The sequence below is a fragment of the Lagenorhynchus albirostris genome, chromosome X (assembly GCF_949774975.1).
Source record: "Lagenorhynchus albirostris chromosome X, mLagAlb1.1, whole genome shotgun sequence".
Lineage (NCBI taxonomy): Eukaryota > Metazoa > Chordata > Mammalia > Artiodactyla > Delphinidae > Lagenorhynchus > Lagenorhynchus albirostris.
The window spans coordinates 1,701,051-1,714,364 of NC_083116.1; the positions used below are offsets into that span (position 1 = coordinate 1,701,051).

Here is a 13,314-nt window from a genome sequence, read left to right on the forward strand (position 1 = left end):
TTTGCCACGCAGCATGGCTTCCCACGGCAGTGAAAGCACGGAGTCGTAACCACTGGACCGCCAGGGAACTCCCTGGTGTCCTTGTAAGGAAGAAGGAAAGTTGGACCCAGACACAGAGTAGACACATGGGGAAGAAGGTCATATGAAGATGAAGGGAAAGATTGGAGCGATACAGCTACAAGTCACGGAACACGAAACATGGCTACGAGCCGCCAAGCAGCTCAGCACAGGCAAAGGACCCTCCCCTAGAGCCTTCAGAGGGAGCGTGGCCCTGCCAGCACCTTAATTTCGGATTTGGAGCCTCTAGAACTATGAAGAGAATACGTCTCTGTTGTTTTAAGCCACCGGGCTCGTGGTCTTTTGTGGTGTGGCAGTCTCCTCTTTGGGTCCGGGGCAGACAATTCTACCCAGCCAGCCCCTAGCAGAGTCAAGTCCTAGCAGCTTCAAGTGCCGACCAACTTGATAATGTACCCTTAGAATGGCTCTCATTCCCCTGAGACCACTTTCTGACATATGCAACCTGCACATCAGCCCTTGTCTTGTCTCAAGGTCTGCATTTTGGAACACCCACATTCCTTTTCCAGACTCCAGGCAGGCCCACCGTTCCTGATTCCTGTTCTCTAAACCAGGAGTCAGGGAGGAATGAAAGGCTTTGGAGGGGCCTTCGGCCCTGTGTGGTTAATGATTCTATCACTTGCCAAAGCCTGGAAATGAAGCATGCAACAATTTAATCAAGTGATCTGCAGCCAGAGGGCTTGGGCTCTGCAGCTCTTCCTGGCACCCCATGGGAACCCAGCCCTCAATCCGATGCTGCTTCCCAGGCTGTCCCTCTCCAGGCTTCCCAAGAAGAGAGCCAGGACAGGTTGTGGGAGAGAAGAGGGAGATGGAGGGAACGTTAAAGCGGTGTGCCTGAGCGCAGGCTGTGGCTGAGAGAGACACAGGTAGGCTGCACGCCAGGGCCCCAGGGCACCCCAAGGCCCTTAGTCGGCTCTCCCCAGGACCCACCCCACCTCATGCTTTTTTCTTTTTCTCCTTCTTATTAAAAACATTTGTTTCTTTGTAAATTTTAACAAAGGTGTCCATTTCAACAACGAGAGAACGGCTAAGTTGAAGGAGAGAAGCACTCGTTAAAGGGCAACCTGAGGGAGGGCTAGAGGCATTCGGGATGCGGCGCGGAGGAACTGGGAAAGGGTCTGAAATCGCGCCCCCCTCCCGAGGCCCTGAGCTCTCTGGGGGATCCCGGGAGGCGCTCCTCCAAACAGGATCCCCGGCTCCCGGGCTGGCACAGGGCGGGCGGCACAAACTGGGCCGGGTGCTCGGAGACGGACGCCGGGGACCGCGGGGAACCAGGGACCCACTCCATCCCCGTCAAGGCCCCGCCCCCAGCTTCCCGCGCCAGCTCCCGCGGCCTCCAGCCGCTCGCTCTCCCACCCAGCCCAGCTCCACTCTCCCGCGCGCTTGCGCCCGGTCCCCGCGCCCCTCCCCCGCCGCCGCCGCCGCGGGCGCGCGCGCTGTGCCCGTCGTGCCGGGCGGGAGCTGGAGACCGCGGGGCCGGCTGCGGGCCCGAGAGCAGGCGCCGGGAGCGCGGCCGGGCGAGGCGGGAGCGCGGGCGCGGGCCTGGGCCGCGGGCGGGGGCCGCAGCCGCGCCGCCGCCCCCCAGTCGGCTGGCCGGGCCGCGGCGCCAAGCGCGAGGGCCGGGCTCCCGGGGCTGGTGGCCATGGGCGGGAGCCGGAGGCGGCAGCGGCAGCGGCAGCGGCGGGCCCCGCGGGCGGGGAGGCGCGCGGCCTACGGCCCCTGACGGTCCCCAGTGGCCTGGCGCGCCCCCGCGCCTCCTGGGGGGCCGTAGCCAAGCAACGCCCGGCGCGCCCGCCCATCCCCCGCTGCCCTTTTTTTCCTGGCCGGGTGCAAGGGAGCATGCCCGCGCCTGGCCTCAGCCAGCTAAGAGTTAACCCGAGGGGCGTGGAGCTGCCCCCCCCTCGGGGGCGTGCCCCCCTCCCCCGCTAGGCGGCCCGCCCCCCGCGCTAGGGTATGGCCCCCGGCCCTGGGCCGGGACCCGAGGTCCTGAGCACGGGCCAGTGAAAGGCGTTTTCCCGTTCCCGCCCTCCTTCCCTCGCCGGCTAGCACCATGGGATGTAATATGTGCGTGGTCCAGAAACCGGAGGAGCAGTACAAAGTGATGCTTCAGGTAGGGCGGCTGGGCAGCTGGGGCGAGGGGCGTGGGCGACACCTGGGGAAGAGCTGGCCCGCGGGGAGGGCCGGGTGGAGGGGCACGAGGGCTCGACGAGGAAGAGGTAGGGAGCCATCCTCGCCCTCAGTTTCTGGGGCTGCTGGGTGTAGGTGCTCCGTGGGAACCAGGCAAAGATGGGGGGTCCCTGCGCGGGGGTAGGGGTGCGGGGCGCATCCCTGGCTCGCCCGGAGTACATTGATTGGGACGCGAGGCCTGGGTCCAGGTCGGCCCGGGTCGGGAAGTTGGGCTCAGCCTAGGTCCTGTGCTCATACATCCCGGGCCCGGGAGCCGGGAAACGCGTTGCTGCCGGCGCCGGCGCGGGATGGGGGTTGCATAGCAACGGCCTCCGTTCCCCGCACTCGCTAGCCCCGGTGGACCCAGGGCGGGGGAGGGAGCAGGGCGCCCGCGGCGCGGTGGGGCGGGGCAAATCCAGGTCCCCGTGGGCCAGGGGTACTGGAGCGCGCGGGCCGCCCCGGGACCCCGCCGCCGCCTGGCCAGGATCGGGCATCGACCCCCGCACGCACTCTCCGCTCCGGCCCTGCCCAGACAAACGGTGGGCTCCCAGCCCTTGGGAGCCTCGGGTGAGTGGCTGTCGCCGGGTCTGCCAGAAGGGCAGTCTTCGGGAGTCGGTGACCGGCCTGCCCTAGGCCCCGCAGGGCCTTCGGGTCTTGGGCGGTGGGGGCGTGTACCGGGCAGTGATCGGCGGGGAGGGAGGGGAGACTCCAGGTCGCGCTCTCGGACCCGGAGCTCGGCTTCCTTGCCTGTGCGTGGCGTGACTTCGTGAGTGCGTGCCTGTGCCCCGTCTGTGTGTTCGCGGAGGCTTCTCCGGCCCTGCGTGTGTGTACTTTCTGTGTGCGCTCTGAGAGCTGTCTAGAGAAATGTCCCGGATGGCGTGGTCTGAGACGCCCCCAGGGCTCTGTGGAGGGAGTTCAAGGTTAGAGGGAGTCTGGACCCAGGGGCAGACCGGGCGCAGACAGGGATAACGTTTCTGCTCTGGGTTTATTGGTCCGGACTGGGGAGCAAGTGCAGGTCGGAGAGGTGTTGGCTGGGGGAATGGGGTCTCCTTAGAAGAAAAGGGGGGACCCCTACAGGCATCGGCCGGGGCGCGGTGGGGATTGGGGAGCCCGCGGGACTGCTGCATTCGTGCTGAGAGCCTCTGGCCGTCCTGGGCGGTAGGGGAGGGGGGCAGGACGGGAATGTTGCCTAGCCTGGCGGCACTCCTCTTCCGCGCTCTCGGTCCGCTCTCCCGGGACACGCGGACCCTCTGCTTTCCCCGCTCTCGGCCCTCCGCCTTCTTTCTGCCATTCTCTCCGCCATCCCCACCCCGCCTCGTGCTTCCTCCCATCTCTCGTTCCAGCTGTTTGGAAATCTTGCCTGGCCATTGCTATTCGCCCTCGTGGGATCAGGTTCGGGAATGGCCCAGGCTGGACCCCGAGCAGTCCCGTGGAATCCCAGTAGTGGCACCAGGGCTCCCGGCGGGAGGTGGGCTGCACTGGTTGGTTGATGAGGCCGTGGGATCCCGTCCTCACTGCTTCCTTTCTTGGGATCATTCTATCAAATGGCAAAAAGCGAATCTTAACTTCCTCCCAGAGGGATTGAGGTAGTGCTTCGTTAAAGGCCAGTCCCTTGCGGATGTGTGGAGAGTGGAGGGCAACCTGCGCTGCGCTGCAGGCCCGAGATGAGCCGTGGTTGGGAGGCGACGCTGCTGTGACCCTTCGGGTTCCCCATGGGCAGTGGCAGGGAGGCTGCCACAGGTCTGGCTGGGACGGCCTTCAGGGAGGCTTCATGTCGCAGGAAGGCTTGAGGTGAACCTGGGCTGGAAGGTCGCAGTCCAGGCTTTTCTCCTGGAGAGAGAACCCCAAGCCCTGGGCAAGTAGCTCCCCAGGAGGAGGGCGGCCTCAGGCCAGCCGCCTCTGCTTTTCCTCATCTGCAGCCCTCACTGACCAGTCCCTGGGGGTGCTGCTCCCTTTTAAAACTCCTACAGAAGTTTGGACAGAATCCGAGACTGGATGCAGTTTTATTTTATTTTACCTTTTAAATTTATCTTTTTAAGTTAATTTTTGTTGGAGTATAGTTGATTTCCAACGTTGTGTTAGTTTCAGGTGTACAGCAAAGTGAATCAGTTATACATATCTCCACTCTTTTTTAGATTCTATTCCTATATAGGTCATTACAGAGTATTGAGTAGAGTTCCCTGTGCCATACAGTATGGATGCAGTTTTTAAAAAGGAACTATCCTTCAAAATTAAGGGAAGACAAAAGAGAATTGAATTTAAAAAAATCTGGAGAGCAGGGAAAACCATTAACTATCCCAGATGACTCTGGGTCTGGGGGCTGGCGTCCCAGGCGCAGCAGGGAGCTTCTCCTGGTCCCAGCCTCTTTTCAGAGGGGAGGGAAGCTTTTGTCCCAGAACACCAGGCAGTTTCCAGGACCCCTTGCCTGCCCCCCCTTAAACTCTGGTGCTTCACAGCTTCAGAGAGGCTTCTCCATGGTTTGTCCACACCCACCTGTGGCCTCCGCACCTTGCCAAAATAAGGAACCCCCCCGGGATACAGTTCAGCCCAGAGAAATGCACAAGTACACCTACAGCACTTGCCATGTGGCTTCATTTTGCTGGGGCGCCCTGGGGCCCCTTCCTAGATCCCCAGAGGTCTCTGACACCCAGGTTAAGTGCCGAGTGTCTTATTCTAGCCTTGAGTTCCAGACCCTTTTCTCCCGATAGTTCACAGGCATTTAAAAAAAACTTTATTGAGATATAATTCACATACCCTTGTAAAACATACAATTGAGTGGGTTTTAGTATATTCAGAGAGTTGTGCAATCATCACCACTATCGAATTCCAGAACATTTTCATCACCTTGAAACGAAACCCCGAACCCATTAGCAGTCACATTTCCCCCAATACCTCCTAGGCCCTGGCAACCACCAATCTACTTGTCTTTATGGACTTGCCTGTTCCAGACATTTCATCTCAATGAAACCATACGATACGCGACCTTTTGTTGTCCGACTTCTTTCCTTTATCGTGGTTTTTTTTTTTTTTTTTTTTGCGTTACGCGGGCCTCTCACTGTTGTGGCCTCTCCCGTTGCGGAGCACAGGCTCCGGACGCGCAGGCTCAGCGGCCATGGCTCACGGGCCCAGCCGCTCCGCGGCATGTGGGATCTTCCCGGACCGCGGCACGAACCCGCGTCCCCTGCATCGGCAGGCGGACTCTCAACCACCGCGCCACCAGGAAAGCCCCTATCGTGTTTTTAAGGTTCATCCATGTTGTAGCATGTATCAGTACTAAATTTCTTTTTATTACTGAGTAATTTTCCTTTGTATGGCTATACCACATAATATTTATCTATTCATCCATTGATGGACATTTGACTTATCTCCACCTTTTGGCTAGTGTGAACAGTGCTGCTGTGAACATGAGTGTACAAATATCTGTTTGAGTCCCTGCTTTCAATTCTTTTGTGTATATACCCAGAAATGGAATTGCTGGATCATATGGTACTTGTGTTTCGTATTTTGAGGAGCTGTCTGTTTTCCACAAGGGCTGCACAGTTTTACGTTTTACGTTCCCACCAGCAGTGTATGAGGGTTCCGTTTCGCCACACCCTCCCCACACGCGTTCTTTATTATAGCCATCCTACTGGGTTTGAGGGGACATCATATGCATTTCCTGATGAGCATCTTATCCTGTGCTATTGGCTATTTGCGTATCTTTTCTGGAGAAATGTCTATCTTTATGCCTGTAACACATTGCTTTTACTAGAGCTTTGTAAGTAACTTTTGAACTGTGGGTCTTCCAACTTTGTGCTATTCAAGGTCGTTTTGTCTATTCTGAGTCACTTGAGTTTCCATATGAATTTTAGGATCAGCTCGTCAATTTCAGAAAAACCAGCTGTGATTTTGTACGAATTGCATTGAATTTGTATTGAATATTGCATTGAATCTGGGAGAGTATTACCCATGAACATGCGATGCCTTTTTATTTGAATCTTCAATTTCTTTGCCGCGTCGCTTGTGGGATCTTAGTTCCCCAACCAGGGATTGACCAGGGATTGAACTCCGGCCCTCGGCAGTGAGAGCACAGAGTCTTAACCACAGGACCGCCGGGGAATTCCCTGAGTCTTCAATTTCCTTCGCCAATGTTTTGCACTTTTGTTAAATTTATTCCAGAGTACTCTATTCTTTATGATGCTATTGTAAGTAGAATTGTTTTCTTAATTTCCTTTTCATTTTTCTCATTGCCACTGTATAGAAATACAATCGATTTTTTTATATTGGTCTTATATCTTGCAACCTTACTAAACTCATTTATTAGCTCGAATGGTTGTTTTGAGTGGATTCTTCAGGATTTCCTATATATAAATAGAGGATAGTTTTACTTCCTTTCCAATCTGAATAGCTCTCATTTCTTTTCTTTTTTTGAATTTTATTCTATTTATTTTTTTATACAGCAGGTTCTTATTAGTTATCCATTTTATACATATTAGTGTATATATGTCAATCCCAATCTCCCAATTCATCACACCACCACCCCCCTCCCCACACCACTTTCCCCTCTTGGTGTCCATACGTTTGTGCTCTACGTCTGTGTCTCTATTTCTGCCCTGCAAACCGGTTCATCTGTACCATTTTTCTAGGTTCCACATATGTGCGTTAATACACGATTTTTGTTTCTCTCTTTCTGACTTCCTTCACTCTATGACAGTCTCTAGATCCAACCACGTCTCTACAAATGACCCAATTTCGTTCCTTTTTATGGCCGAGTAATATTCCATTGTGGATACCTCTCATTTCCTTTTCTTGCCTATTTGCTCTGGCTAGCACCTCCGGTACAGTGTTGAATAGAAGTGAGAGTGGGTATCCTTGTCTTGTTGCTGGTCTAAGAAGCTTCCAGTCTTTCACCCACAATTCTGGTTTGTCATACATGCTCCTAATCAGCTTGAGCAAGTTCCCTTCTGTTCCTAGTTCGAGCGTTTTTATCATGAAGTGTTGTTAGGTTTTGTCAAATGCTTTTTCTGTGGCTCTTGAGATGATCCTGTGGTTTTTGGGCCCTTGATTCCACTGACGTGGTCTATCACGGGCACTTTAAGTGCGGCATGTCAGAACCGCAGCTCCATTTCTGTTATCCCAGTCTAGTCCTCCAAGGATACTTAACCAAGTGTGGGCGCTGGGGGCATGGGGGGGCACAGGGAGAGCTTGAAAAATCTGGAAATGACCCTGAGTGGGGGAGGGTCATGCATGTTGATAGGAAGAGGAAGAAGCCAGGTCATAAAGGGCAGAAAGGGAGGTAGCCTGGTCACCTAACACTGAGACACAAACGCACGTTCCGAGAGCCTTTCCTGTTGTCCCTGCTTGCCGGGCCTGTGTCCTTCTCTCTGACACCATGACCCCCATGACGTGGATCTGTCTGAGCCACTGATAGAAAAATTCTAGAAAATGCAAACTCATCTATAGTGACAGAAAGTATTTGCAGGGATGGGTGGGAGGGAGGGAGCAGAGGCAGGAGCACGAGGACGCTTTCGGGGATAATGGAAATGGTCACTATCTTGATTGTGGTGGTGGCTTCACAGATGTGTATGTACACCTTATATCAAAACTTTTCAAACTGTACGCTCTAATATGTGCAGCTGATCATGTGGCAATGGTACCCCGGTAAAGCTTTGAAAGCAAGAAACACGTGTACACCTACCAAAGGAAGAAAAGCACGCGAGAACACTTAGCCCACCAGGAGCCCCTTCTTTCCTTCTACTTCGGGATCCCTGCCGGGGAAGACAGTGTGGTGTGGGGATACTGAACGGCTCACTGGCTCAGTGCCTCAGTTTCTTCACCTGCTCTATGGGAATAAAGAGCGCCTGCCTCCCCGCGTCATTGCCATTGGGAAATCAGCGGCACTGGGTCCCCTGGGATCTCATTTGGGTGGGGGTGGAGTTGCTGCCATCAGGCCATTTGGTCAGGCGTTAAGGCGTGGAAATCGGATGGAGAAGGCATTCCTCATGAACATGTCACAATTAATGTCCAGTGACAGAAGAATGTCCAATATTATTCTGAGGGTTTTTCTAGTAAGAAAGAAGGGGGAGAAAAACAGAGGCGCCGTGAGTTGTGAAGTGTAACGTGTAAGATTACTTAGGCGATGGACACATGCCAAGGTGGAGGCACATTTGGTCCTTTTGCACGTGAGCCAAGTCAAAAGAAGAAAGATTGAGAAGCTGGGGCTCAGAGCTGGCTTTGGGTGTGACAGGCGTCTCCCCTCTTTGTCGTGCAATCTGTCTCTTCCTCATGCTTGCTTTGAGCAGTGGAAATGAAAAGCACTCCATAAGGGATATCATTTTGATTACTGCGAGACACAGAGCTTGCTTTTGGGCCAGCCAGGTTAGCCCAGAGGTAGGTGGGTGGGAGGACGTTTTCCATCATCACCCAAGGTGCCTGGGAAGCTGTGAGCACACACCCAAACACAGATCTTTTTTTTTTTTTTTTTGCGGTACGTGGGCCTCTCACTGTTGTGGCCTCTCCCGTTGCGGAGCACAGGCTCTGGACGCGCAGGCTCAGCGGCCATGGCTCACGGGCCCAGCCGCTCCGCGGCATGTGGGATCTTCCCGGACCGCGGCACGAACCCGCGTCCCCTGCATCGGCAGGCGGACTCTCAACCGCTGCGCCACCAGGGAAGCCCCCTAAAACTGATCTTAATGATGACCTCCGGAAGTTCTTTGCTTTTCCATACTGGCCGCACGTGGGGCACCCCTCATTCCCAGCCTCTCTCTCCAGGCAGGACTTCAGAGGGGCCCGAGAGGCCTGCTCTTCCCTGGAAAGGCAGGGGGGCCAGGGCAGGTGGATCAGATTTCCGCTTGCCCCATGGGCACCACCCACCCACTCCCCTTTGTGGAGTGAGAGCAGAGACCCTTTGAAGCACTTGCCTGTGGTCTGAATCCTGTCAAGGTGTGTGCAAGTCCTCCCTGGTTCCTCAAGGGGGTGCTCTGGGCCAGCATGACTCTACCCTGAGGCCCTTGTTAGAATGCAGGATCTGCTGGAGCAGCTCCAGGGGCGGGCCTGGGATTCTGCATTACTCACGACCTCCCAGGGGATGTCCATGCTGCTGGCCTTCAGACTACACTTTGAGTAGCTAGGACCTCGCTCAGGACTTGGATAAATCAGTGAGGCCCCAAATTATGTCAATATCACCTAGGAAGTGAGGTTATTACAAATAAGAGGGGCAGGCCTCACACCTATCAGATCAATTTCCAGGGATAATTGACCAGGTGGGGCCCCAAGGGACATAATCTGTTCTTCCAGGCTACGTGCAACTAACTGAGCCTCTTCCCATCACCCACAACCTTACCAACCTACAGGCAGCTCACATGGGTACCCAGACACACACACCAGCCCCAAACTACTAAAAAGTCCTTTGAGATGAGGGCTTCTTGTGCTTCTTCCTTCTCTCGCTCCTACCCCTGGGCAGAAAGAGTGGGCACAGAGTTCTGGGGGGCGGATGGTATGGCCTGTCCAGGCAGCCTCAACTGGGGGCATGCCATTCACTGGGCCAGTCACGTGTTGGCGTGTAGTGCTGTGTCCCTGCTAGAGTTCTAACAAATTAAGGCATTTTGCAGCCGCCAATGCAATTCATCCAGTTGGGGATCATCCTTGGAAGGTAAAACCATGAGATAAAGGTTGTTGGGGAAGAAAAGATAGTCACTGGGTCTCAAGGTGTCACCCAGATTACTTGTGCATTGGGGAGGGAAAATGCAACTTTACAAGGGAGACACCAGGTGATCAAACCGAGCCTCCCTAACGGTGGGCAGCCCGGCCCCCTGCCCCTCCTCGCCCTGTGCGGGGAGGGAGAAGGACATAGCCTGCCCTGGGCAGCGCTGTCCTCAAAACACCTAAGCTGAATCTAACCAGGAAGGAAGCGGAGCGGGCAAATCCAGACTGGGACTTTCTGCAAGGCGCGTGCCCTAGACTCTTCCAAGAGGTCAGTGTCATGAAAGGTGGTTTTTTTTTTTTAATGCATAGATTGTTCTAGATTACAGGAGACTAGAGACCTAATGACCAAGTGTGTGATCCTTGATTGGATCCTGGATCTGAAAAAAAAAAGAAGAAGAAAAAAAACAGCTATAAGGGCATTAGCAGTACAATTGGAGAGATGCAGAGGTGCTGACTGTGTCAGTGTTAAATCCCTGAGCACATTAAGGGTGTCGCGGTTTCCCGGGGGGTGGGGGTGTGTGGAGAGCGTGGGTACCAGCATTTTGCTTGGGAATGTGTGTGTAGAGAGGAGGGAGCAGGTGCGGTGGAATGTGCACTCCAGGGAGAGCTGGGTGAGGGGAATGCAGATGTCCACGGTCAGATGCGCCAACGTTCCTGTGGGTTGACAATTTTTAAGCTCCAGAGATGGGAACACATGAATGAGGACTTCTGCTGGGCCACTGAAAAGATGGGAGCGCACAGAGCCTGCCTGGCTTCTCCTTTCTCGGTCCTGCTGAGCCAGACACGGCTGCGTCCAAGGTGTTCCTTGGACACTCGCGACAGCAGAGCTGAGATAGCGGGTGCAACGGGGCGCCAGCGCAGAGGCTGACTTCCGGTCTGTGTTCTCGCCTAGCCTGGGTTTCCCAATCCGCAGGGTGGGGTTGGGAGACTCACCCCAACCGTGGGCGCCCCTAGAATTGTGTCGTTAACCCCCTCCCCCTCGCGTTACCCTGGGTGAAAGGGGAGGTCCCTAGACCTCCCGGGGAGCCGTGGGGCCCGCGGGACCCCCAGTCACCCGGGCCAGGGCTCTTTTCTCAGCCTACCCTCCCTCTTCTCGCCTGCTCAGAGATTCCCGATCAGGGCATTTGGGAAGTACGGCGAGGACCTCCCACCCGGAGCCTCCGGCCCAGTGGCGCCAGGCCTCCTAGAGCGGGGTCCGGAGACCCGCCCCGGCCGGGAGTGGGGACGGAGGGGTGGGGGCGGAGGACTCGCGCCGGTCGGTCGGGCTGCGCCGGCTGCTGGCGCCGGAGACGCAGCCAACGGGCTGCCAGCCTAGCTCGCGCCGCCGCCGCCGCCGCCGCCGCGCGCTCTTTGTCTGCGGCTCCGCGCCCGGGGAGGCGGGACGAGCGAGCCTGGGCCCCGCCCCCTGCCTCCCTGGGCGCCGCTGCTTCGCGGCGGGGGTCGGGGTGGGGCCGTGCCTCCCGCTTCGCCCACCGGGCCCCTGCGGGAGCGCGACTGCCCGCTGAGCTTCCTGCGTTGCTCTTGCCTGACCCCTTGTCCCCGAGTCCCCTCTTGCCCCTATGTCCCTCTAGTCAGCCCCCATGTCTCACCTGACACCGCCACAGCCCCAAGGCGCTTCCACCCCATTCTCTGCAGAAGCTCCCCAAGGCTGAGTATCTGTACAGGTCGCCCTCCCCGATTGCCCCCTTTTAGCAAATCCTGAGGACCCTTCTGCGTCCTGATCCAGTCCATCCTCCCGGTCCGTGGTGCACTGTCTTGCCCAGATTCCCTCCTTAGTTTTCCTTCTCTCTGGCTGACTTAAGCTCTGTGTCTCCTCAACTGCTCAATGTCAGGGTGCCTTAGGGTCCTCCTTGGGCCTCTTATCCTCTGCTACACTCAATCCCCAGGTGATAGCCTCCGTCTCATGATTTTAAGTCAAGAACAACCAATCCCTGCTTGAATTCAGTAGCAGTGGTCATATGACACCTGGTTTGGTGGCTTGGTTTGGGATACGTGTAAGTGGAGTGGGGACGCTGGGGATGTCTGCAGGTCTCAGGAACTTCAGATCAGAGATAAAGATGTGCATTGATTAAACAAGTTCCCCAGGTCCCGCCCCTCCCCCCCACCCCTGTGTCTTTTCCAGTGGTCTTCACCTCTGTAAGGGCACTGGTGGTCTCTGGATCCGGGCAGCAGTTTTAATGTTTTATTGTGGGAAAAGATATATGACATCAAGTTTACCATTAGTGACACTGAGTACGTCCACGGTGCGGTGCAGTTGTCACCACCAGCTAGTGCCTGATCGTGTTCATCCTCCCAGAAGGGAACTTCACACCATTAAGCAGGCAATCCCCATTCTCCCTCTCCCCAGTCCCTGGCAACCTCTCATCTACTTTCTGTCCCTATGGATTTGCCTGTTCTGGAATCATACAGTACATGGCCTTTTGTGCCCGCCTTCTCTCACTCAGCTGGGCTGTTTTCATCCACGTCGTAGCATGTAGCAAGACTTCATTCCTTTATACGGTGGAATAATCCACCGGGTGCATGTTACCACATTATGTTTATCCATCTGTTGGTGGACAATGTAGGTTGCTTCCAAATTTTGGCAATTAAGAATAGTGCTGCTGGACTGCCCTGGTGGCGCGGTGGTTAAGAATCCACCTGCCAATGCAAGGGACATGGGGTCGAGCCCTGGTCCAGGAAGATTCCACATGCCGCGGAGCAACCAAGCCTGTGCGCCACAACTACTGAGCCTGCGCTCTAGAGCCCGCGAGCCACAGCTACTGAGCCCATGTGCCACAAGTACTGAAGCCCGCGCGCCTAGAGCCCGTGCTCCGCAACAAAGAGAAGCCACCGCAGTGAGAAGTCCACACGCTGCAGCAAAGAGTAGCCCTCGCTCGCCGCAAGTAGAGAAAGCCCGCGCGCAGCAACGAAGACCCAACGCAGCCAAACAACAACAAAAAATGAATAGTGCTGCTGGGAATTCCCTGGCGGTCCAGTGGTTAGGACCCAGCACTTTCACTGCTGGGGCCCTGGTTCAATCCCTGGTCAGGGAAATAAGATCCTGCAAGCTGCGTGGGGTGGCCAAAAAAATAAAAATAGTGCTGCTATGAACATCTGTGTACAAGTTTTTGTTTGGGTGCCTGTTTTCAATTCTCGTGTTACTGCTGGGTCATCTGGGAACTCTAGACAGTTTTCCACGTCCACTGCTGTTGACATTCCTACAAGCAGTGTGTGAGAGCTGAATTTCTCCACGTTCTCATCAACTGTTATTTTCTGTGTTTTTATTTCAGCCATCCTAGTGGGTGCGAGGGGCTATCTCATTGCGGTTTTGATTTGCATTTCCCTTGTGATGAGTGACGTTGAGCATCTTCTCTTGTGCTCGTTCGGTGTCCCTCCTCCCTCACGGTTCCT

The 13,314-nt window shown here is 55.6% G+C and overlaps 1 protein-coding gene across 1 annotated transcript in view; it reads left to right on the forward strand.

The window, feature by feature from the left end:
• Positions 1 to 1,775: 1,775 nt before the first annotated feature.
• Positions 1,776 to 13,314, forward strand: part of PDZD4 (PDZ domain containing 4) — a 28,701-nt gene continuing 17,162 nt past the window's right edge. Inside the window, exon 1 of the mRNA XM_060138302.1 lies at positions 1,776 to 2,185. Coding sequence (XP_059994285.1) covers positions 2,126 to 2,185 — 60 coding nt within the window. The 5' untranslated portion in view covers positions 1,776 to 2,125. The remainder of the gene's footprint in view (positions 2,186 to 13,314) is intronic.